Below are 27,499 nucleotides of genomic sequence, written 5' to 3'. Positions count from 1 at the left end.
AAGGTGTAGCAGGAAGTCAGCGATCTGCGCTATAGTGGTATCAGATGAGGAAACAGAGGTGGCCTTGCACCAATCTCGAAATACCTCCCATTTGGATTGGTAGATCCTGATGGTAAAGGATCTCCTTGCCCTGGCAATAGCTCTAGCTGCCTCCTTCGAAAACCCTCGAGCTCTAGAGAGTCTCTCGATAGTCTGAAGGCAGTTAGACGAAGCGCGTGGAGGCTTTGATGGAATCTTTTCATGTGAGGTTGCTGGAGAAGGTCAAACCCCATTGGCAGACTTCTTGGGATGTCCACCAGCCATTGATGTACCTCGGTGAACCATTCCCTTGAGGGCCAGAGGGGAGCAACCAACGTCAACCTGGTCCCTTCGTGAGAGGCGAACTTCTGCAGAACTTTGTGAAGGATTTTGAAGGGAGGAAACGCATAAATTTCCAGGTGAGACCAGTCCAGTAAGAACGCATCTATGTGGACTGCCTCTGGATCTGGAACTGGAGAGCAGTAAGTTTGAAGTCTCTACGTTAACGAGGTCGCAAACAGGTCTATGGCAGGACGACCCCATATCCTCCATAGTTTTACGCACACCTCCTGATGAAGCGTCCATTCCGTGGAGATGACTTGTCCTCTTCTGCTGAGGCAGTCTGCCATCACATTCCTTTCTCCCTGAATGAATCTTGTAAGAAGGGATATGTTTCTTTCCTTTGACCAAACTAAGAGATCCCTTGCGGTTAAGTAAAGAGACTGCGAGTGGGTCCCGCCTTGTTTGGAGATGTAGGCTAACGCTGTGGAGTTGTCCGCGTTTACCTGAACCACATTGTTCCGAATCAGTCCTTCGAAACTTTGCAAGGCCAAACGAACTGCAACAAGCTCCTTGTGGTTGATATGAAGTTTTACCTGGTCTTTGGACCAAAGGCCCGAGCACTATAGTTTGCCTGGAGTTGCTCCCCACCCCAAGTTCGAAGCGTCTGAGCACAACACATGGTCTGGGCTCTTGTGGGAAAGAGAGAGGCCTTCCTGAAGTCTGAGGTTGACTTCCCACCATTTCAGGCAAGTCTTGACTGTGTTCGTGAGTGGAATGGAAACTGCTTCCAAGTCCTTCTCCTTGTCCCAATGCTGGTTGAGGTGAAACTGGAGAGGGTGTAGATTGAGTCTTCCCAGGGAGACAAACTGCTCCAGCAATGATAGAGTTCCCAATAGGCTCATCCATAATCTTACAGAACAACTGCTCTTCTGATAATGATGAATCTTAAAGAGAGCTTGCTCTAGTCTTGTGGTCGATGGAAAAGCCCGAAAAACTAGACACTGTATCTCCATTCCCAAATAGAGAATAGTTTGGGACGGAGTCAGTTGCGACTTCTCCTTATTTACTAGGAGACCTAACTCCTTGGCTAGGTCCAACGTCCATTTGAGATCCTTCAGACAGCGGTTTAATGATGACGCCCTGATTAACCAGTCGTTTAGGTAAAGGGAGGCTCTGACACCTGACGAATGTAGGAAGCTCGCTACATTCCGCATGAGCTTTGTAAATATTAGAGGAGCAGCGCTGAGGCCGAAGCACAGAGCTCGAAACTGGTACACTTCTTTCCCATACACGAACCTTGGATAACGTCGGAAGGTCGGATGGATCGGGATATGGAAGTATGCGTCCTGGAGATCGAGAGAGACCATCCAGTCGCCTTCCCTTACTGCTGCTAAAACAGACTTGGAAGTTTCCATCGTGAACTTTGTTTTCAAGATGAACACATTGAGCGAACTCACATCCAGTACTGGTCTCCAGCCTCCTGTGTTCTTTGGAACCAGGAAGAGGCGGTTGTAAAAGTCTAGAGATTGATGGTTCAAGACCTTCACCACCGCCCCCTTCTCTAACAAAAGAGACACCTGAAGGTGTAAGGCCTGTCTTCTTGCTCCCTCTCGGTATCTGGGAAAGAGATCTATAGGACTTTGAACAAGAGGAGGTTCCCTTACAAAAGGAATTTTGTAAACCTCCTTCAACAAGAGGACAGACCATTGGTCCGCTCCCCTTCTCTCCCACGCCTACCAGAAGTTCTTCAATCTGGCCCCTACTGCTGTCTGAAGCTGTGGGCAGTCAGACTCTGCCACGGCTGGATCTGGCTCCCCTTCTCTTACGTCATCTTCCATCAGAACGAGAGTTGCCTCTGTTGGAGGCTCTGCCACGAAAGGGAGGAATAAATCTAGAAGCAGGGGTATCCAACTTCGGTTTGTTGCTAGAGAAAGACGACGGCAAAACTTTGCGGACTGTTTTAGCAACTAAATCATGAGTATCCTTTAAGGCAAGAGATGACGCTATATCCTTCACAAGATCTTGGGGAAACAATGAACGCGAGAGAGGCGCAAAAAGAAGTTTCAACTTCTGACAAGGAGTAACTCCCATGGATAAGAACGAGCACAATGACTCCCTCTTCTTCAGTACACCTCCAGTAAAAATAGCAGCAAGTTCGTTGGATCCGTCTCTTATTGCTTTGTCTATACAGGACATAATCTGGACAACAGCATCATCATTAAAAGGTGACACCTTCTTGCTCAAGGCTGCCAACGACCAATCCAAAAAGTTGAAGACTTCAAATGCACGGAAGACTCCCTTGAGTAGATGGTCAAGCTCCGAGGTAATCCACAACATCTTTGAGCGTCTCATGGCTAGACGACGAGGAGAGTCTACCAGGCTTGAGAAGTCCCCCTGGGCAGAGGCAGGTACTCCCAAGCAAACGAGAAGCAAGTTTAGATGGAGGGAAGGTAAAGGAAGACTTTCCAAGACTTCTTTTGGTCTCCAACCAGTCTCCTAGCAGACGCAAATCCCTCTTAAAAGACCGAGAGAGCACTAACTTCGTATAAGAGGGGGCTGTAGCAGCCAGCCCTAAAGTGAATTCTGAAGGAGGCAAGCGTGAGGCAGGAGGAACAAAATGAGATGGAAAAACTTCTTTAAAAACAGTCATTATTTTCTTAAAATCTAGAGATTGTTGGGCAACTCTAGGTTCCTCTTCTTCCGACAAGATCCCCAACGGTACGTTAGTGGAAAGAGGGTCATCAGCTTCCTCCTCAGAGTAAACTTGATCTGACAGAACGATATTCTTGCAAGATGGCGAATCCAAAGGAGGTCGAGAAGGCAAAGCTTGACAGCCTACATCAACCTGCCGATGAGTAACAGGCAAAGCAGGAGGATCGACGTCATGTCGTGACTGCAGTGACTGACGCTCGACGTCACGTCGTGACTGCAGTGGCTGACGTTCGACGTCACGTCGTGACTGCAGTGACTGACGCTCAACGTCACGTCGGGACTGCATAGACTGACGCTCGATGTCACATCGTGACTGCAGTGACTGACGCTCGACGTCACGTCGGGACTGCATAGACTGACGCTCGATGTCACGTTGAGGCTGGCGATCGGCGTCACGTTTGACAGCAAGGTTAACACTAGGGGTCTCGTCAGCGTGACGTGAAGCTTCACGCTTAGAGGTCTGATGAAATGCGCCATGCTTAGCGGAACAGTGACGCTCCGCAAGCGAGGGTTCCTGTCGAACAGGAGCTGGACCGTAGGACTGCATTAAGGTGGACAGCCTTGACTGCATGTCCTGCAAAACACTAAAATTAGGATCCCGAACACAAGGATCAGAACGTGACGTCGGCAACGTCAGTTCAGAAATGTCAGCACTGATAACGGGAGCAGCAGCACTCACGTCATGTCTGGAACGACCAGACAAAACAACGGCATCGTGACTCTGCGTAGGAGCCTCCGGAGCCACAAAATCTGACGTTAAAAATGAACATTTAGCAGGCGAACCTTCCTCCGATGAAGGTATACGTTCTGGACTGCTCCAGTGACTGCAGCCAGGACGTTGACTTTGTTCTGAAGGAACCATTTTCCTCTTAAAAGGTCGTGAAACCTGACGCCAGGATTTCCTACTAACGTGAACGTCATCGGAGGACGAGGAGAACTTAGTCTCGTCTCTCCCATAATAAGGACGATCGTGAGGAGCAACGTCTGCAACTCATGAAAGAACGTCTGTTCGTGGTTTAACACCTATCATTCCCTTTCGTCTTTGACATTCCTTCTTCCAGGGGTTGGGAAGCTTGAAGGAGGTCTCGGACTGGGCGAACGGCAAGTACGAACAGACGAACCCTCCGCAACACTGAACACATTTTTGGCACTTTTCGCACTAACACTTGCACTTTTTAAAAACTTTACATCGGACATTAGTTGTTTCCTATCCGTAGCCAGCGATTCGACCTTGGCACCAAGAGCATGAATAGCCTTCATATTGTCCTTCAGTAAAGGCTCGTTAGTGCTAGTAGGGGGTTCAGAAACTACCACTACATGGGGAGGACAAGGTTCAGGGACATGGGGAGAGGAAAATTCTCGAGAATGAGAAGACCTTCCTCTTATCCTATCTCTCTCTAATTTACGAGTATATTTTTCATACTCTAACCACTCGTTATCTGACAAAATTACACATTCATCACATGATCCCCCAATTGACAAATCTTACCTTTACAATTAATACAAATAGAGTGGGGGTCAATGGATGCCTTTGGAAGGTGCCTGTTACAGCCTTTAGCACATTTCCTATACACAGGGGAAGGGTCAGCCATATTGGAATGTCCAGAGAGAGATCAAATACAAAGCAAGGGTCAATAACAGTCAAATCAAAAAAGAGTTTAAGAACAGTCGAAAGAATAACCAACCAAGCGAAAGCCATAAACCAAAACAAGTACTTCACCAAAGCTGTAGAAACTTGAGGTTAGCGCGAGCAAGAAAATCAATGTTTACGCCACAGCCGGCAGAGAAGAACTGAGGAATTAAGGAATAGTTGCAGCATCCTGGCGAGTGGTGGCGCTAGTGTACACCCAGCAACCCAACCTATGATCACCCGCGAGTTTTGAATTTTCTGCCGGACGCCAGAGACGTTAGCTATATATATATCCACCGGCTAAGTTAAATGTTTAAAATCCAGTGTTTCCATGAAGTCCTCCAGCCTGACAGCCTGCATGATCATGTCTGCAGTCTTCATCTTGAACCGAGTCTGGTGAACAAACTCATTCAAGATAGAGAAGTCTATGACTGGTCTCCAGATGCCGTCTCGCCAAGAAAGAGTCAACTGAAAAAGCCTGGGGACCCATTGACGACCTCCTAGAGAATGCCCTTTTCTAGCATGGTCCAAACTTCTGTCCAAAGGGTGAGATCCTTTACCGATTCCTTCACAAAGGAAGAGGACATCATTGGATGACTCATGACAAGAGGGTGAGAGCTGGTGAACGAATCGTAGCACCCTGCTCAAAGGATCTTGACTGTCCAAGAATCGGCACTGTGGAATTCTCATCTCTAACACCTGCATCTCAGGCACCCCCAAATCCTTGATAGGGGGAGAAAAATAGCTCCCTAGCAGGAGCATCCATGTTTTCTAGACTTTCCTCCCTTCCCACGAGCCCTCTTACCAAGAAAGGCCTGCTTAGGGTAAAAGATTTCTTGGCATTGGATTGCCCAGAAGCCTATTTATCTTTTTTTTTTTTTTTTTTTTTTTAGCTTGTCTGCTCACAGGTGACAATTTTGGTGCAGTTGAAGCCAAAGAAGAGGGACAAGATGTTATGGCTCTATGGAGAATGGAGTCTTGACTTGCCTTCCTACACCGCTCTGCAACTGGGTCAATGTCTTCCATATTGAACAAGGAAGAACCCACAACCCACAAGTTGCGAAGACGAAGAGCCACTCTTTTTCGGCACCTGTCTCTGCCACATCTTTTCAAGATCCAGTTAGCCCACTGGTTGGCTACGTTGTGTGCTAGAAACTCAACAGCTCTAGCCCAAAAAAGCAGGAAGTTTTTAAATTCCTTCTGTTTATCTGGATCCGACAAATCCTCATTGTCGGTCAGATAGCCAACAGAGCCTGACCAGTAGTCTATCCATGAAGAGGCCTGCAAAGTTGTCTTTATAATTCTCTACACATTAGCGGCGTCTGTAGCCGAAAACATAACCTGTTGAGTCATCAGCTTATTGACCATCATACTCTGTGCCAATGCTAACACTCCCAGATCTAAAGGCAAGGGCAAAGGATTGTCATTGCACACATTGTAGTTCTTCTTCTGGCTGATGAAAGGCAGAGAAAGTAAACGAGACGAGTTGCTCACCCTTAAAGTATTTCTTATCCGCTATCTGGGATATGACCTTTTTAATGGACCCTGACACCATCTTAAACCAAGGCAACTCAAGCCTAGTCTTACCAGGACATTGGGGAAGGCTGAAAAGATCTAAAACTATGTCTCTCCCCTTGGGAGAGTAGTACGAGCATTTCCGAGTTCATTTATTTTCCTTATGTAGGATAAGACCTGCATAAAGGAATAGTCTTAATTCCCTCGCTCAGTGGCAGGAACTTTAGGGCTACCTGGCAGAGGCAACACACCATCTGAGTTGTCCAGTGCAAATTCAAAGATTCATCCAACTCCACACTCACACCCATAGGAGCCTGGGTTGGGTCAGGGCCATCAACTTGTACCCCAGCAGGAGGGGGGAGCGCCATGAGCCTCGGGCAGTGACAGAGCTGACATTGCATCCTGAATCCTCTTCTGTAAAGCGGGGTTATCGACAATATTTGGTGCTCAGTTCTTTGGAAGAGACTTCGAATCCTTCCAATTTCTAATCTTCGAGGAGCAGGAGGCTAGAACACTAGCAGCCTCCTTCCAAGGCTCAACGGGAGCAACCACAAGCTCCAGGAGCAGAATGGCGGATGCAGTGTGAACTATCTCAACTGCTTAAAGTCAACAAGTGTCTGTAAACACCTCTACTTATCTTTGGGTGAAGGGTATCTCCCGGATGAGGCATAACCTGCCTGTCTCCTCCGTTTCTTGGTTACTTTAACTGGGATTATACCCCGTTTCTCCAATACAGGATCAGATTTGGATTGGACAACCATGAAGTCAAAGTATCGCTGATACCTGAATTGCAACCAGGAAACAAAGACTGAAAGACGAGTTACAGCAACGGTGGTAGTTATGCTCTCCTACGCCTTTGATCTAAAAGGGAACTAGAGCTCCTTGGAAATCCCGACACCGTGAGGGGGATTGATATGGGTCCAAGAGGTTAATCTAGTGATCGAGCTGTCATCGGACAGGTTGTAGTCTTCTGCACGCCAAGGAGGGGATGCGCACACTTAGATGGTGGCGAGCCAGTTAAGCTTCGTTTTGCTGAGAATGTTTGCTGCTATTGCAAATGGTCTCTAGATGAAACTGGTGCTACCAGCGAAGGAGATGCCCAAGCAGCGCATCCAGAGACCAGCTTGCTTGCTAGACTCGTGATGCCCAGGTGCATGGTGGAAAGTGGGCCCTGACTCCAGGGAGTCATCAGTCACGATCCCAAGAATGCTTCAAAGAGCTAGTGGGAGGTGGTAACGAGTCACAGACCCACTTACGAGGCCCTCGAAGTGGAGACCACTCTAGGGAGGAAGATCTTTTGCGCTGCCGGTAACATCTTCCATCATTTTAGGGTTAGGTTCGTGTGGAAACTCAGGCCGAGTGAACTCAGTGCACACACCCACTGCAAGATAGGATGGAACTCTGAAAAGAACCCAGGTGCAATTCCTCAATTGGACAAGGAATTGTGAAGGAAGTATCCACTGAGGGACACAACACCAATTAGAAGGGACTCCCCTTTCAGCAGCTCAGTGAGGAAGGTTTAGATCAACCACTGTGGAGGGAGCTATGCGCTCCTGCTGTGACCCAAGCTTCAACATCTCCAGCAGCCGTTCCTTCATGAGGGAACCCAGAAACCCTAAGGAAGGCCACAACTGAGACAGCTTGTCAAGAGAGCTAGACTCCCTATGGGAAGAAATCGCCCCAGTTTCGCTAGGGGAAGCAGAGCAATCTTCTGGACCCAAATGTTGTCCCAAGGTCAAACGGTCTTCACTCTTATCCAACTGGTTTCCTGATGAAGCCAAACAGGAAGAGGCAGATGGGAGAATACAAGCCGCAGGAGAGAGAAGTTGGTATTTCTTTGACTTCAAGGATGAACTCAAAGGAGAAGAATCCCTTTTAGACTTCTTCTCCCTAGGTATACTGTACTGTACCGATCCCACTGGGAGCATAACTACTCCCAACAATCGGCACAAGGAGAAGCCTCCATGCAGGAGTGTCATCTGCACGAAAGGCAAAGTTGGTGAGAATCCATCTCCAGCGTTGACATAAAGGTTCAGCAAGGGCGGCCGATATAACAAGAGAAACCTGCATGTTAGCAAACTTCAATAACCAAGCATTCATGCAAAAAAGAAAAAAGTTAACTTTTTAAGTTATTATAATCAAGGATATGTCTGTACTCCCCCGTAGCGAAAACAAAAGTGAAGACAACTCACTGAGTAAGTGCGTGAACAAGGAGGTTGGTCTACCCGTTGCTAAGTAGCAGAGGGTTGTTGACACCTTATGTGAAAGTTTTTATGGCTGAATCCAGCTCGCACTGAAACATATCCTAAGTGAAGAACTCCGGTTTGGATTTGTAAAGGAATAACTTTTTTTGTGGAGGTGTTGTGTGGTCTTCAAAACCCTTCTCCTTCCTGGTCTTGTGCAGTAGAGAAAGGCTCTCTTTGAAAGCTTCTGATTGTGAATGGTGGTTATGGGCTTGTCAATTATATCACAAGAGAGGTGGTTTGGTGGAAGAAGATGCCTTTGATAGAAGGCATTAGAGAGGGCGTATCAGGCAACCGACCCCATAATGTAGGGACAATGGTGGGGAAAATGAAGATAAATGTTAAATCATACTTCTTCATCTGCTTCTTAAGTGAACTAACTTGTAACTAAACTGATTTACATGCTGCAACTTCTTAAACGAGGATGTCATTTCAATCAGAAATCTACCTAATCAACTGCCTTCAAACTTAGTTAAAAAAAGCAGTTTTTTTATACAAACACAAATTGCTCTAAACAGATTTTATATTATGGACTTACAAAACCATTGCTTTATTGTGAGCTTCCTCCTTCATATTGGTCACAGGCATCTACACCTTGGAGAAAAGCTTAACACCGATGGAATCAAGTTGTGGTTACTCTTACGTATAAAGTCTCTTTCATTATAAAGTGTAACGAAATCTTTTAGTAAAAATGGCTATACAGACCAATCAATACTCAGAACCAAAGAACAAGACCAAGGCAATACTATGGATGTAGGAAAAATGACAAAACCTACCAAATATTTTCTTTTCTTATCAACATACTTCTAAATATTCAAAACTGCTTCCTTAGTCTTTTTTCTATTTAAACTTGAAACTACTTTAAACCTAATATGAGTTTGCCTATACAAAAATATTCTTAAGGATTAGAGGAGTAATTAGTATCACAAAAGCTCATAATGTAAAGTTGCAAGTAAACAAACATTGAAAAACATTCACCTCTATACTTACATTTTTCAAATATGGAAGACATATTTCAAATACTTGTTCAAATCTGTCAATGTTATACGTATCCAATACAACAGTAAGGGCTTTTATGGCGTGTATTTTGTATTCCATTTTTTCCTTGCTGGCTTCTCTTGTTAAAACTTTTACTACCTCTTCTATCAAAAGTCCATCTGTATCTGGATGCTTGAGACTACTCAGGATAGACTTAGTATGGACAGCAACATTTGATAAAGCTGTCACTAAAGCCTCTTTACCAGTCCACGTTCTGCCCTGCAAGCTAGACGTTAAAAGTATAACCAGAGATGAGACAAGGGAATCATTCATACTTGAACCAAGTTTCTTGGAAACCGTTGAAAGAGCTCTGCCTGCCTGAGCTTTCATTGCCCAGTTAGTGCTTTGCAATGCTAATTCACAAATAGATATGATTTCATGAAGATATAATCTCACACCAGATTCAGTTCCAGGAGTATTATCTGACCAAATTTCCTCCCAGATTTCAGCACCACTGGGGTCATTATCTGGAGTTTTATCAGCATGCATGGCTAAAAATGCAAGAGGTAATGCTTCACATGCATGCTGTTTCATTACATCATTATTCTGAGCATGCATACTTCTCATGGTTAAGGCCCCACTCAATCGAATACTATCTTCTTCCTTGTCTAGATACCAAGACTGTAATTTTGCAAGTAATCTCTCCACACTAGAAGGTTTAGCAGTTTTAACAAGGTTTCCTATTGCATTAGCATACACTTTCCTGACCACTGGATTCCTGTCACTCAACCCATTTACAAGGGCTGCTAAAATTTTTCCAGTATATTTTTCTAATGGTCCTGGGCAAGTGTGAGTTAAAGTTTCCACAACATGCGCTGCACCAGCGCGACTTGCAAGTCCAACAGAGCTCTTTAGTACATCAACTAAACCTCCTATTAGCTTTTCCATTACTTCTTCATCTACAAATTGTAAAACATAATTAAGTGTATCCATCATTGGGGTACTACGTGCTGCTGCTATTCTAGCTACATCTAGCTTTTCTCTGTCATCTTCATTTAATCTTACTGAAGTATAACTAAGAGCCTGAGATTCAAGGCCTGATAATGCCTCCAATAATGCAGGAACTAAAGTTCCTAAATGAGGTTTCACCAACGATCCCCCTGATCGACATAATTTTGATACAGTTTGTAAACTAATACTTCTAACTTCTGAAACTGTGCTTGTAATACCAGATGTAAGCAATATGGGCAACACTTCTTTCAACATTTTCTGACTTTCTTCAGAAGTTCCTTCACATACCTGAAATATATAATTAACATGGAGAAGGATACTTGATTTATTAAAAAAAATACTAATGAAATGTATCAACAACATATTCAAATATGAAAAATATTCTCAGTACATATAAAATGCAAAACTTATACCTTGATGCAACTTTTACTTAAAGCCTGCAATGTCTTATCTGATGCCAGCCTTACAGATTCCTTAATATCATCTCGTACTCTGAAGAGTACAGTCCAAATCTCATTTATGTGAGGTAGGGCATTTATTGCCGACTGCCTTCTAAGTAAGTCTGTAAGGGCGTGACAGGCAGATTCTCGCACTCGCCATGTACTATGAGTCAGATTGTTGATAAGATCACAAAGTATGGGCTCATAATACTTTTCAATCTGAAAATACAATAAAAAATATTACAAAAATATTCATCTAGAAATAGATATATTTCCATATAAAATGTCTTTAAGTTTTAGCTATCTTACAAAAACAAAAGGAGTGTATACTTACTGTTTTTGTTGTATCTGTGACTAGAGCATTCCATATAGAAGACATGGGTTGCTGAATCTTTGGTGTTGGGTCATACTGATACCGGTATAGTTTTGGTATAATTTGTGGCAAATAAGGTTCAAGTTGCATTCCTGCTTGTGAGGCCAGTGTACTAAAACCAAATGCTGCTCCCTGAAAATTAAGCAAAACTAAATCAAAGATATTGGTACAATAATGCCATAAATAATTACTGTACACAAAGTACATAAGCAAAAATTGTAAACATCTGAATATACTATACTTTACCCATACTTTTGTATTAATACAGTACACAATGCCAGGCTGGAAAATCTCTTCTATCATGAAAAATTTTTCGCAATGTGAGACATAGAAATCTTCGCATCTCGTTTCGCAGCGTGAAAATTTTGTAAGAAGATTCTTTCGTGAAGAGAGGTATGACTATGTAAGAAGATTCTTTCATGAAGAGAGGTATGACTATATTACTTCAAATGTTTACATAACGTTTAAAACATTTATATAGCAACTAGCCATAGTAGGCATATTCACTATTTGTGTGATCGAACAAAAGTAGGATTAAAATTCTCCTAACGCAAAATCTTATAAATTTACTCATAAACCAGTTCAACAGCATTGCTAAGCACAGACAATTAGCTGCAATTAAAAGACAAGTTGACCATGATAAAACAATTCTTGAGTGGTATAGAAATGCGGGTAAAACACATCATGACCCAAATTGGAATTCCCATAATAAAATCTATCCTTGAAATACTGTAATGCCTCCCTCTCTAGTTAGATATTCAGTTAATCTGAAGGTTGAAAGTAACCATCTAGGCGATGCTATGTCATAGTAACTTTGTTTTTGCAGTTAAAACTAAAACAATAGGCTCTAGATATCTCATGACAAGTCTTATGAACATCAGGAGAGTATAAAATAAATTTCATCAATTACATTTATTTCTATAAAACTTTGCCAATGTTCATAATGCTGACTCTAAAACACTTGTGGATGTGGGTTAGAGAAGAAAATAAATAGAAAGTAATGGCCTAGATTAACAAACTTTATCAATTACCTGATACTACCCTACTTCAACAGTAACTAATTATAATCCAGAGTAAATCATTAATTTTCAAGATTTTGGGACTCAAACATATCCCAAATATCAAACTTTTAAAAATATATACTTATTACATTAACCAAGATCTTGAAATTTCTCATTCAGAAAATTAACTGTATAACTTGAAAAAAAAAACTAAGCAAAGGAATTACACAAATTCTCTTTTACACTATATTTCCCAGACACCTTAGCACCAAATATCCTTTTATTTTCTAATAAAAAAAGGATTTCAGATAATTTTTTTCAAAAACAGACTTGGAATGCCACTGAGCTGCTCCCAAATATTCTTTTTGAAGAAATAAGAGTTTTGTAGAAATATAGAGAGGTAGCTATATTTCTACCTTATGAATTTAAATCTTTAAATCCTTCATCTGACTCTAATATATTTCCAAGTGTGTCTCACAAAACCCATTACAAGAAACAACATAGCATTTAAGAAAGCTACAGCCACGATATCCTAGAACCATACACAGGTTAGAAACTTTTACTCTTGTTACAATGAAACTTAACAGCTCTCACAGTTCAAAGAAATCTGTTCTCTGACACTTTACCACCTTTTCTCTCCAAAAATGGAATGACAGAAAATTGAGGTTAACATTTTGGTCTTCAAATAATTTTTAGCTCAAAGTAAGCAGAGATAAAAACATCTTCCCATCTTCAAAGCCTACTACCGTATACAGGAAAAAGCCTGCTGTCCACTAATGTGCTTAGCTAATGTTAGTGCTAGAATGAAAACTGTTTTAGCTGTAAGACTAATAATAGAAAGATCTTCCAAATTTCCAAACACAGAATCTTTAAAAATGTAACATTACATTTAGTTTCCAATAATTCGTTGCAACAACAGTAGGTTTTCAATGGTAAAAAATCTGAATACATCCTCAATAATTATCAAAATAGAGGTTTCTAATAAATCCAAAAGCGTCAAAAATAACTAACACTTAGGGCCAAAATAGTAAACTAAAAATGTAATTTCAATAACTACTTTCTTACAGAATCATTTTATTTTGAAAGGATAACAGTATAATGATCAAGTCTGTCAACATATCTGCATGTATACATTAGTTTACTTCATTTTTTTCAATACTATCTACCATGGCACTTCCCCCAATTATTTGAGGTACCAAACATCAAAAGGAACAAAAGGGGGATTTTTTCTCTTTGGCTGACGAAGTACTCGGCTAAATTTGGTTGGTACTCATAGGGTGCCACAGTTCATCATCCCATCATCTTCAACCACAAATGAAGCTTCCAATGCTGACTCCCCTACTACCACTACCTCAGCGGTCATCATAAGGTGACCTGAGGTAGCAGCAGAGCCTATCGGAACTGCGTCACAATCTCTCACCATTCATTTCTATTCCTAGTACACTCTTTTGTCTCTCACATCTAACCCCTATTATTATTATTATTATTATTATTATTATTATTATTATTATTATTATTATTATTATTATTATTACTATTTTCATTACTATTAATTGCTACCCTACAACCCTAGTTGGAAAAGCAAGATGCTATAAGCCCAGGGGTCCCAACAGGGAAAATAGCCCAGTAAGGAAAAGAAACAAGGAAACATTAAATATTTTAAAAACAGTAAAAACAGTAAAATAAATATTTCCAGTTATCTAGGGCTTTCTTCATTCCATCCAACCAAACCTAGATCTTCCTCTTGCACTTCTCCCATCAACTCTTGTATTCATCACCTTCTTCAGCAGATAACCATTTTCCATCATCTCTACATGGCCAAACCACCTCAACACATTCATATCCACTCTAGCTGAAAATTCATTCTCTCTATTCATTCCTAACCCTATACAACTGAGATACCCCAACCATACTCCTCTGACACTTCATCTTGATAACATTCTCTCCATTCACTTTCCTTCCCAACAACTCCAATCCATACAATATAGTTGGTACAATCACTTACTCATACAGAAATCTCTTTATATTCATTCTTAACCTTCTATTCTTTATAACTTCTTTCACCACTCCTATAACTTTACATCCTCTGTTCACTCACTTGATGTACATATGCAGCATCACCAGATCCTAAATACTCAAACTGATCTACTTCTTTAAGTATCTCTCCATTCAACATGACATTTTCCCTCCACCCTCACTTCCAGTGCACCTCATAAACTCACTGATACTAACATTTAATCGCAACTCCCTTCTCTCACATAACCTTCCAAACTCTGTCATTAATCGACACAGCTTCTTCTCCACGTCTGCAACAAATATAGTATCATCCAGAACCAGCAACTGATTCACCTCTAACTCATGATAACTCTCATCTATCAGTCTCAATATTCGACCACGCACTTGAGCATTCACCTTTCTTACAGCTCCATAAAAAAGAAACCAAAAAAAAAAAATACCTTGGCAACAGCACACATTCCTGTCTCAGCCTAACTCTCACTTCATTCCCTATCCTAAAACAATGTAGTTGTTGTCTCGCTAGAGTGTGGACGGGTTGCATGGAGCTCCCTTAAACACTCGCCCTGAGTCATGTTTTAGCTTTCTATTTCTCGCTTGGAATATCATTGAAAAGATATTAGTTAATCTTATGGAAAAAAATAGTGATAAGAAACAGTACGTCATGGCTGTCCATAACCATTTCTGCCTCATATGTATAACCACGGAGGGAGAATGGAAAAAATGGATACGATGAGAATGTAATAAACTCTACCATAAGAAATGTGTGCATATAGTGATACGCATCACTGATAATGAAAGGAATAACCTAGATTGGTTATGCCCGCAACTGCGTAGGTGAAGCCAGATAAGTCAATGTATTAATATCAAAATTAAAGGAAGAAGTGAAAGTGAGAGAATTAGCCCTGAATGAACAAGAAGCAAAAATAGATGACTTGGAAAACAAACTTGCGGACCTTAGTGCACATGCAGCAAATTCAACCCAGACTACCGACCTCACTGAGAAAGTTGCTATTCTTGCCATGAATATGGAATCAATTAAGGCAACACTTCAAACATTGATGGACCCAAAACCAGAGAAACCGACATTTGCTGACAATGTTAAGGGAAAAAATCTGTTGGCAATTAAATCAACTAATACAGCAACTAAAACTATTGAAAGATAATGCGAGGTTGAACAAGCACTTAAAGACATTCCTATACTTAACACGAGGTTAACTAAGAACGGAAATGTTGTTGTAAACTTTGCAAACAAAATGATCAGAGAAGAGGCGGCAAACAAAATAATCAGAGAAGAGGCGGCAAACAAAATTCAGACATTGGTAGCTGACACTGCAACGAGAAAAATCAGAAAACCAAAATGAAAAATAATGATATGCAAGGTGTACAATGATGAAGATGATGTAGTCAATGCTTTGATTCCAAGAAATCACTGCTTGGACCAAATCCAAAATATAGAAGAGAAGATAAGTATAGTCCTTAAGAATAATGCTTTAAGAGAGACCATCCACTACAGTATGTGCTGAAATATGATCCAGAAAATTGGAGGGCTATTCATGATAATGAGGACAAAGTTTTGTTTCAATGGGGTACTTATAACATATGTGATAGGTACCACGTTGATCACACCTGCTACCACTGTCAGAGGTATGGACATCTTGAAAAAGATTGCAAGTATAAGAATAATGATAAAGTCTGCAGGAAATGTTCAAGAAAACATTTCACCAAGGGGTGTAATTCGAAGGTATCAAAGAGTATAAACTGCACGAAAGTTAAACAAACCAAGTGACCACATAGTAAATTCTCGAGACTGCAAAGCTTATGACTTGAAATTGAAAAGACTTGCAGAAAATACTGATCATGGTTACTAAGGATGTCATAAACTGTAGCTATGTAAATATACAATCTGTAGGTAATAAGACTATTCAAATTCAAGAATAGATAAACATGAAATATTTGGACATACTAGCATTATCTGCAACATGGTTAAATAACTTGGACAAGGCAAAGATCACTGAAATGACACCCTCCACACACACATTCTTTCACATATCGAGAGAAGGTAGGTCTGGTGGGGGTGTTGGACTCTTTATTCTTAAAAGTTACTCAAATCTCAAAATGTTGAAAAGAACTGGTGTAACAAGCTTTGAATATATAGAAATAAGCTTTTCACAAAAAAACAGAGAAATATCCTTTGTAACAGTCTACAAACCTCCGAGAACAAACACTAGTATCTTTTTTGAAGAATTCGGTGTTCTCATTGAGATGATTATCATGGAGAAAAACGAATTAGTTATCTGTGGAGACTTCAATTTTTGGATGGATGATGCATCAAATCCTGACGCTTTGGAAATTACTGAGTTATTAGAATCATATTGACTAGTGAATAATGTCGACTGTGCAACTACTTTAACTGGACATACGTTGGACTTAGTTTTAAATGATGACAAGAATAATAATGTATCTGATATAAAAGTTGAAGAGAAATGTACTCTCCCAAGTGCAAAAACTTATTACGTTTAGTCTACCTCTACAGACACATGCATTAGTAAAGAAAATACACTTTAGACATACATAAAATTCTTCTCCTATCATATTTATTGAAGAAGTTACAAAGATACAAAGAAAATAAATGATGCTATCAACATTCCCTGTGATCATGATGACCAACCTCTGTTGGGAGCCAAGTGTGTTAACTGTCTTACGACCACTTATAATAAAGTGAGTAAAAGTGAACATGATACCATGTGCCCACCAATGGAAAAGTCTATAACTGTAAAAGACCAATCTCCTTGGTTTGATGGAGAGACTTTGGTGGAAAAGAATGAAAAAAGATATAAAGAAAGAAAGTGGAATAGGTTAAAAACTGAAAGTACTTGGGTAGAATTCAAAACTGCTGTGTGTCAATATAACTACCTACTAAAAAGGAAAAAAAGTGAATACTATAAAAGAAAGATCCTTGAAGCAGCAACATAAATAAGTTATATCGTCTCCTAAATGGTATACAGTGAGCCCTTGTTTATCGCAGTAGATAGGTTCCAGACCCGGCCACGATAGCTGAAAATCCGCAAAGTAGTGACACCATATTTACGTATTTATTTACCATGTATATTCAGACTTTTAAAACCTTCCCTTGTACGTAGTACTGTTAACAAACTACCCTTTAATGTACAGAACACTTAATGCATGTACTACAGTACCCTAAACTAAAACAGGCACAAATATTAAAGGCGATTTTATATCATGCGTTTCCTAAACACGCCAAAAAGCACGATAAAAAATGGCAACCAATGTTTTGTTTACGTTTATCTCTGATCATAATGAAGAAACAAACGCATTTACACAATTGTGTACTGTATAGGTTAGTTTTTGCATCAATTATATTGATTATTCAGTACAGTATGTTGATTTTGTTATTACCAATGTTTTACTTAATTTTTCTTAGGACTTCCAAATGAAATGTTTTTCTTTATGACGCCGCCTGAAACGGCGGCGTCATAAAGTACGCTCAGTAAACAACCATGCTCAGTAAACAAACGAAGGCATTTAACGCGCATGATGAAAGTGATAAATAATTATATTACAGTAAAAGCTTTTAGAAAATATGTTATTACAAATATTATTTACCGTATCTATATAAAATCATACAGTACATACGTAGCAAAGCAGGAAAACAATTTACGAGAGAGAGAGAGAGAGAGAGAGAGAGAGAGAGAGAGAGAGAGAGAGAGAGAGAGAGAGAGAGAGAGAGAGAGAGAGTTGTTTTACGTACGTAAATGTAAATTTTAAACAAAAAAATATGATAGGTTATAACATGTATATTCAGACTTTTAAAACCTTCCCTTTAACTTAATGCATACTAAACTAAAACAGGCACAAATATTAATATGTTAGAATATTAATGTAAAACATGTATAAAAAAAATAAAGATTGTTACTGTACTCACCACAAAAGAAGTTGAAGAAAAACTTGAATGATGATGGCGATGAATTTGCTGCACAGTAGAAATGATGATGATGAAGCTGATGATGTCTTCTACTGTGCAGCCAATGATAGTATTTTACGTCTCTTCAGACGGAGGTATCTTTTCCTGGGACACCTCTTCAACTTCTTCCTGGGACACTTCTTCAATTTCTTCCGAAGGCGTAGTAGCAGGAGGAACTGGCTCTTTTTTGCGAGGCTGGAAGAACATTGTGATCGGAAGTTGCTCCGGCTGCTTCTTTTTTCGCTCGAAGAGCATCCTGTAGGGATTCATGTCGTCATCGATCTTGTTGCAGAATTGCATAGACCGAACCACATCCTATTCCCACTCTTGCGACATTTCTTTCAACTCCTTCGCATGGTTGCAGAACTTGGCAAGCCGTTCTAATGTTAAGCCCGTTTCTTCGACATTTTCTTGGGTCTCTTCCTGTGTTTCACTGTCTTCTTCACTGGCCGATTTCGTCAGGTCTTCTAGGTCTGCGTCAGTTAGCGGCTGGGAATGGCAGTCCAACAACTCGTCGACGTCTTCAGTCGTCATGTCGCCAAACCCGTCACCTCCAATTATCGCAGCCAACTGCACAGATTTGCGTATTGCAGAGTGCTGAATTTCAGACGGTGTAAATCCCTCGTCGTCGTAAACAATCTGGGGCCACAACTTCTTCCAGCTCGCATTAACGGTTGCAGGTTTCATTTCTTGCAGTGCCTTCTGAATGTTCTGCAGGCACGTGGCTATTGTGTACTTCCGCCAGTACGCCTTCAAATTGAAATTTTCATCTTCATCTTCTTGGGCAGCATCCACACACGCAACAAGGTCCGCCAAGGTATTCTTCATGTAGAGGGCCTTGAACGCCCTGATAACCCCCTGGTCCATCGGTTGAATTAATGACGTGGTGTTGGGTGGCAGGAACTCAACCTGAATGCCCTCATGTGACAGGTCAGTTGCGTGTCCACCAGCGTTATCCATAAGGAGAAGGATCTTAAATGGCAAGCCCTTCTCTAAGAGATATTTACTGACTTGCAGGATAAAACACTGGTAAAACCAGTTGGAGGTCAGCATCTTTGTAATCCATGCTTTTTGATTATGCATCCAGTACACGGGAAGGAGATTCTTATTTTTATTTTTCAAAGCGCGAGGATTTTTCGACTTGTAAATAAGCCCCGGCTTTAGCAAAAATCCAGCAGCATTGCCACACATCACGAGGGTAACGCGATCTTTGAATGCTTTAAAGCCAGAGGCTTTGGCTTCTTCTTTGAACAGGAAAGTTCGCGACGGCATTCTCTTCCAAAACAAGCCGGTCTCATCCATATTAAACACTTGTTCCGGCTTGTATCCACCTTCAGCGATAATGTTCTTGAACGTCTCGTTCGCGTAAGTTTCAGCAGCGGCAGTGTCAGCGGAAGCAGCCTCGCCATGCAGGGAAACGCTTTTCAGGCCGAAGCGTTTCTGAAACTTCGCGAACCATCCTTTGCTGGCGGAAAAACGTAGTTTCTGAGGCTGGGAATTAGTGGATGTCCCTGGTTGAGGTTCATCTACATCATCATCTTCTTCAGCATGGTCGCCATCGTCGTCTTGAGGTTCCTTTGCCGCAAAATTCTCATACAAGCTCAAAGCCTTGGTTCGGATGGTGTTCGTATCCAAGGCTATGTTCTTCTTCCGGCAGTCGGCAATCCAGACTGCTAAAGCACCTTCCATGCGTACAATCGTTTTATTACGCGTGGTAACGACTCGCTTCGCTGATCTGCTAAAGGTGATGGTAGCCGTCTTTCTAATGTTCGCCTCGTCCTTCTTGATGTAGCGAACGGTGGATTCGTTCACTCCGAAATGGCGGGCTGCGGCCGCGTAACTTCTGCCTTCTTTTAACATATCGAGAAGCGTCACCTTCTCAGCAATTGTCATCATCTTTCGGTGGCGTTTAGGCTCACTACCAGCCTTAGCAGAAGCAGAACGCTTGGGAGCCATTGTACAGTAGGGGTTAAACAGAAAGTTCAACAAAAAGTTCAACTTTAAACAGTCACGCACAGCACAGATTAAAGTTCCCAATAACGTAGCAGCATCTACACGGCGAGAGAGCGGCGAACGAAGTGGCCGCGAAAAGATGCTGGAGGTTGGAGAAGCGGTCAAAACACCAATCACAGGCTAGATTACAAAACTTGGGTTCTGATTCGTCATCTATCAGCGCTTGAACCAATCACAATCCATCTTACATGCTACGTAGTAGTTACCAATTCAAATACAAGGTACCCTACGTATACAGTACAGCTTTACGTACGCTATTTTACGCTTGTTTTGTTGTAGGATATGTACGCTTATTCGAGATGTGATTTTTGCAACAAAAAATATTATTGGATGCAGTACTACGTACGTATACATACAAAAGATTCATGGAAAAGATGCACATCCATTACATTTGTAGTACAGTAGTAGCCATCAGCAGCCTTACACCATTCAAATACGGTATGACTGCATCTGATTTGCGTTTCATGTTCGATTTAATTTTACTACGTACTGTATACTGAATTATCGTATGATCACATTCTCTTTTCGTGTTTTATTTCTTAATGTACTGAATTATATGTCATATGTAATGCAATGAACCATCAGTAAGAGTAGATTTTACTAATTACAGTATTAATGGAATTACAGGTAACGAAATATCGTATTTGGGGTCTTCATATATCGCGGTATTTTCAAAATTTCCGGAAAATCCGCGATATGTTTATATATATGGGTTATGAAAAAAATCCGCGAAGTGGTGAATCCGCGATGGTCGAACCGCGAAGTAGCGAGGGCTCACTGTACTGTAATGGGAAATGTAAAAGAAAAGAAGCTACCTGATGGATACAGTGACCAGGAACTAGCAAATAATTTTCTAGTATTCTTTAAAAACAAAATTGAAAATATAACCAGGTCATTTGTAAATACTCAACATCAGATTAATGATACACCAGGCACACAGACAAAATTAATAAGATTTAACAACATAACACAAGATGACATCACCATAGTTATCAAGAGAGCAAAGAAAAAAAAAACTGTGCAATCGACCCTATGCCAATATCTGAAGTAATTGGAAAGAGAAACTTTTCTAGTCTAGCTGAAATAATAAGGAGAATAGCAAATGCAAGCTGTGATGAATGTAAGTTTCCCAAATCTGAGAAAATGGCTACAGTCACACCAGTTCTGAAAAATACACTGGACTACCAGGAATTAAGCTCATATAAACCTATTTTGAATCTATCCTTTGTTTCAAAAGTACTTGAATACGTAATTCTTGAACAACCAGTCAGTCACTTAGAAGTAATAGAAGCTTTGCCTGACAACCAATCTGCTTACAGAAAACTATACTCTACAGAGACAGCCATCTGCTCTGTTGTAAATGATATGCTGGAAATGATGGATGAAAATGAATGTGGTATTTTAATATTGCTCGACCTCAGTGCTGCTTTTGATAAAGTTGTGCATGAACTACCACTAAATGAACTACGGTCCATCAGCGTTGAAGATTAAGCTTTCGAATACCTAAAAGACTACTTAGTTGGTAGAAATTACTGTGTACAAATTGGAAACATTTATTCATCATATGAACACTTAAACAGAGGGGTACCCAGGGGAGTGTACTTGGCCCAATCTGATTTTGCGTCTATACTATTGGTCTGTCGAAAATACTACAAAGGCACAGTGTGCAGTTCAAACTATTTGCGGATGACATACAATTTTACTTCTCCATAAATGATATAGATGACACTACTGAAACTCTAAACCGAATTCTTGATAGTGTTAAAGAATGGATGACATTTAAACAACTAAAATTAAATGAGAAAAAAACTGAATTCATGGTTATGGGTAAGAGAAATAGTCTCATGGTGATATTTAGTTAGTTCGAGATCTAGGTGTATTTCTTGACTGTAACCTGTCTCTAAATGCCCAAATAAATAATGTAATAAAAACTGCTGGTTATCATCTAAGAAATATTGAGTTTATAAAAAAGTACCTGGACAAAAATTCTGTAAGAAACTTGTGGTAAACTATGTTATTACCAGGATTGACTACTGCAACTCTATATAATACAATTTACCAAAAGTGCAACTTAAGAAATTACAAAACATAATAAACAGAAGAGCAAGACTGATAAAAGGTGTCCCACCTAGAGAAAGGATCACCTCTATACTAATTGCTTTACACTGGCTGCCGATAAAAGCCAGAATTGAATTCAAACTATGAACAATAACCCACCAAGTTATCAGAACCGGTCGTCCAAAATACTTAAGAGAACTGCTACATATTGTGCAGCCAACAAATCGTGTCGACACGAGAATAGTTACAGATGGCTTCAAACTATTGGAACCTACATATATGTCTACTTTAGGCTCCAGAGCCTTTAAATATGCAGCCCCGAGACTATATAATAAGCTCCCACGAAACATTCGAATGATTGAAGACATTAAGGCTTTCCAGAGGAAACTGAAGGCTTTCTTATTTCAACAGTGACAATTTAACAGTAAATGAACAATATGCGATATGAAACGTTAAATACTCTGAAAGAACAAGGTAAAACTAGAGTGGAGGTCCTGCAGAGAGTGGGGTTCCCCAGCTGTCTGGGACCAGAAAAGCAGGTGTCAAAGTAAAGTAAGTAAAGTAACATATGCTTTACTGCGTATGTATTCTCTTCATTGGTTGCAATAACCTTCCACCAATCCTATATAATCTTATCACATTCCACATAAAATCCCTATCAACCCTATCATAAGCATTCTCCAGATCCACAAATCCAAAATATACCTCCTCATATTTTACTAGATATTTCTCGCATATTTGCCCAACTATAAAAATCTGATCTATGCATCCCCTACCTCTTCTAAAGCTACCCTACACATCTAAGACTGCATCCTCCATTTCATCCCTAATCCTGTTAGTCACCAAGAGGCAGATGATTTCAACAAAAAGAAGTGCTGTGCTGAGTTCAATACTGCCCAAACTCGAGGGTCTCTCTTATACAAACAAAGTCTGAGCGTTGGACATTGATTCACTGACCCCAGCACAAGGAAGACAATATTTCTTCGGTATTCGTATGGTATTATATTCCCTGTTTCAGCTTTTTGCAGAAATTTCTTGGAGACCGCATAGCAATTCACCAAATGTTTTCTGTATAAATACATTCTATACTAACTAAAGTGGAAAATACCTAGTCACATTTACAAATACTCAGGATATACAATAAAAAAGCTAAGACTTACCTTTTTAGAATTCCATACAGAATTATGATTGGCTAAATTCATAAACTTGTAGATTAAATCTGGCTGATTAAGGTCTGTTGCCAGTGAGCATAATTCACGATAAGTAGACAGCTGACCTCTGAAAGAGAAAACAAATAAATCTTGCTAACAAATAGCTTACATACCTATTCTAAAACTTTGTACAATCTAAAAAGTAACTTACATTCCAAAAAGGATTATATTTCAGGGATGAAAAAATCTTTTCCTTAAATCTACTCTATCACAGTTCTTAGTTAACAAGAATAAATAAAAGAGAACTCGCGACACCAGCCCCATCTAAACACCGAGGTCTATTCTCAGTAGACTGATCATAGAGTAATGAGATGAGTGGGATTAGGATGCTGGCACTCGGTACATGATTGATGTTTTGTATGAATAATTAGTCTTACATCACAAAAGTTCTTTTATTGTTTGTAACAACCCCATCAAATTATAAAAATACTTGAAATACCAAATTATATAAATTCTATAATCACTATTTCTGCGGAAGGATGATACTATAAACACAAGATTACCTGCAAAGGTCAGAAAGATCAAAAGGGTTCTTAAAATTAGTTAACCCTGGATAGGTACGATGGGTCGTTCGCGACCCCGAGCGTCAAAAAAAAACAGGTTTTTCTCACGTGACTCACCCCCGTGACTGAATTTGTGGGTGATCGACCTGCAGGAGGTGTCTCCCCTACACGCTCTAGTAGTGTCCAGATGTGCATTGCTGTAGCTGTACTCCTTCCCCGATTTCTGAGACGCGTCGGGGTCGAGCGCGACCGAGTTTACCCTTCTAAGGTAATTTGCATAATTATCAAAGTTATTACGTATTATGAAATTGTCGTAGAATGGTGCAACTTGTATAGGTTAGTTAGTTAAAATGTCGTTCATCACCACGAGGACCATTTTACCGCGAGTGCCCCTTTTTCATTTTTTTTCATTTTTTTACCAAGTCATTTTTCCGTAAGATATTGCCAAATAGTGTCGTAAAACTTTTGCTTGTTTAGTGTTGGAAAGTGTGTCTAGATGATCTGGCTACCCATGCGTGACTTTGTTTTTGTCAGATACGACGTAGTTATTGGTATATTGGGTATTTAACTGCGGTTACCAATTTCTGTTTTTTTTCAATATTTGTAAAAATTACTACGTAGTAAGGAATTGCTGTATATTATTCATTTTTTTTCATGTTTGTGTGTTAGAAAGTGTGCCTTGATGGTTGGGCTAACACGTGCATGTCTTTTTTTTTTATCTGAGATGCCGTATATTAGAATGTCGGGCATTTTACCGCGAGTGCCCCTTTTTCATATTTTTTCATTTTTTTGCCAAGTCATTTTTCCGTAAGATATTGCCAAATAGTGTCGTAAAACTTTTGCTTTTTTAGTGTTGGAAAGTGTGTCTAGATGATCTGGCTACCCATGCGTGATTTTGTTTTTGTCAGATACGACGTAGTTATTGGTATATTGGGTATTTAACTGCGGTTGCCAATTTCTGTTTTTTTTCAATATTTGTAAAAATTTACTACGTAGTAAGGAATTGCCGTATATTATTGATTTTTTTTTTCATGTTTATGTGTTAGAAAGTGTGCCTTGATGGTTGGGCTAACACGTGCATGTCTTTTTTTTCATCTGAGATGCCGTATATTAGAAGGTTGGGCATTTTTCCGCGAGTGCCCTTTTTTATTTGTTTTGCATTTTTTTGCTTAGTCATGTTACCGTAAGGAATTGGAAAGTAGTGTCGCAAAACTTATATTTTTATAGTGTTGGAAAGTGTTTCTAGATGATCTAGCTACCCATGCCTATTTTTTTTTTAGCCAGATATGGCGTATATATAAGTATGTGTTCGATTTTCCTGTGATTGCCATTTTTTTGTTTTTTCCCATTTCTTTCAAAATTACTACGTACTAAGGAACTATCACAGAGTAATGATTCATTTATATGTTTATTTGTCGGAAAATGTGCCTTGATGGTTTGCCTAGCACGTGGCTGAAATTTTTTTTTTCTGAAATGTCGTATATTAGAATGGCCATTTTTCCACGACTGCCCCTTTTTATTTGTTTTGCATTTTTTTGCTTAGTCATGTTACCGTAAGGAATTGGCAAGTAGTGTTGCAAAACTTATAATTTTATAGTGTTGGAAAGTGTTTCTAGATGATCTGGCTACCCATGCCTATCTTTTTTTTTTTAGCCAGATATGGCGTATATATAGGTATGTGTTCGATTTTCCTGTGATTGCCATTTTTTTGTTTTTTCCCCTTTCTTTCAAAATTACTACGTACTAAGGAACTATCACAGAGTAATGATTCATTTAGATGTTTATTTGTCGGAAAATGTGCCTTGATGGTTTGCCTAGTACGTGGCTGAATTTTTTTTTTTCTGAAATGCCGTATATTAGAATGTTAGCCATTTTTCCGCGAGTGCCCCTTTTTATTTGTTTTGCATTTTTTTGCTTAGTCATGTTACCGTAAGGAATTGGCAAGTAGTGTCGCAAAACTTATATTTTTATAGTGTTGGAAAGTGTTTCTAGATGATCTGGCTACCCATGCCTATCTTTTTTTTAGCCAGATATGGCGTATATATAGGTATGTGTTCGATTTTCCGGTGATTGCCATTTTTTCGTTTTTTCCCAATTCTTTCAAAATTACTACGTACTAAGGAACTATCACAGAGTAATGATTCCTCTAGATGTTTATTTGTCGGAAAATTTTGTTTACTTCTTTTTTGATTGAATATCATCAAATTTTTTTAGCTAAAATATTATATTTTACATTTTTTTTTTCGATTTTATTTTCCTTCAAAAAAATTTTTTTGGGTCAGAATTTTAATTTTATAGTCGTAAAATAATCGACAATTATCCAGCAACCCACCATACAATTTTTATGCATATCCAATAATAATTAGATTAGTAAATAACACCTTGAAATTGACATACCCTTCCTACATTTCAAGTGGCAGATTAGGGAGTCTGAGTCAGTGTGGTTGGCGGCCATTTTGTGGACATATCCGAAGCGTAAGTTGCCCTATCTATATATATTCTTGTTCCCTATAGAATTTGTGATATTTTGGTATATTTTTACCTGCATAAATATCATATTATATATTAAATATATGTATTTTTTACGAAATTTCTAAGTACTCAAAAAAGTACCTTTAGATATGGCCCCTGATATAAATGTAATTTACAAAATAATGAAGATTTTTTTACATATTTCTATTTTAGGATAACATATGTTTATTCCCTAAAAAAATTAGCCACTTCCTATTTCATTTGGGTACCCAAAAAAATTCATGAAATTTGGACAAATTTCTTTTGGCCAAAAAAAGTTACCCTTTTTTTCTCATTTCAGATCTTCACCTCCATGGGTCTGACTTCATCCAAAATACATCAAGATGTGTCCTAAACATTCAAGAATCAATTCCTAAAAGGATTTGTGTATATATGTATAAACTTTTTTTTATGAATTTTTGTCAGGTCTTTTTTTTCTACTTAATTTTTTAAAATATTTATAATAAATAGTTTTTCCGCAGATGAGTAGTATTTATCTTTACAGTTGTTTTAAGCATTCATTGAAGTTTTTTTTGGCAAAAGAAAAAAGGAGGTTACTGCTAAAACTGATTTTTCAAGAATTTTTTTTGGCGTCGGGGTCGTTCGCGTCCGAGTATACCCTTAAAGGGGTGTCCGAGGAGCGTACCTATCCAGGGTTAATTTGTCAGGTTATGGTGCATGAAGCACGAAGACAAAGACTCTCGAAGGTTTATTCAAGGATTTGGGAAACCTAACTAAGAGCAACAAGGAATTTCTATTTGTACTAATTTCATTAGAAATATAGTAACCAATTAACCCTTTAACTACCAAATATCGCAAACGGGATCTTTTAAACAGGCTACACTCCTCTACTCTTTGAATCAGCCAATCACAAGCCGCCTGCCCCTCTCATCAAGACTATAGGGTATTCGAAAGACACCTCAGTCCTGTTCTGGTTGGGTAAGCATCAAGACCTGTCGCAGCAACCTCCACAGATTCGTGCCCCCCCCCCCCAACCTTTGT

At 39.6% G+C, this 27,499-nt stretch overlaps 1 protein-coding gene across 1 annotated transcript in view; it reads right to left on the bottom strand.

Annotated features, from left to right (window-relative positions):
- The window catches only part of LOC137651178 (proteasome adapter and scaffold protein ECM29), a 439,426-nt gene that overhangs the window by 107,290 nt on the left and 304,637 nt on the right, over positions 1-27,499 (bottom strand). Inside the window, exons 19-22 of the mRNA XM_068384329.1 lie at positions 23,433-23,550; positions 11,164-11,334; positions 10,803-11,048; positions 9,391-10,677 (exon numbers count right to left, since the gene is read on the bottom strand). Coding sequence (XP_068240430.1) covers positions 9,391-10,677; positions 10,803-11,048; positions 11,164-11,334; positions 23,433-23,550 — 1,822 coding nt within the window. The remainder of the gene's footprint in view (positions 1-9,390; positions 10,678-10,802; positions 11,049-11,163; positions 11,335-23,432; positions 23,551-27,499) is intronic.

This window comes from Palaemon carinicauda, chromosome 1, assembly GCF_036898095.1.
Source record: "Palaemon carinicauda isolate YSFRI2023 chromosome 1, ASM3689809v2, whole genome shotgun sequence".
In the NCBI taxonomy this organism is placed as follows: Eukaryota; Metazoa; Arthropoda; class Malacostraca; order Decapoda; family Palaemonidae; genus Palaemon; species Palaemon carinicauda.
Note: the sequence above shows the minus strand (reverse complement) of the source record. Positions and strands in the feature narration are given on the sequence as shown.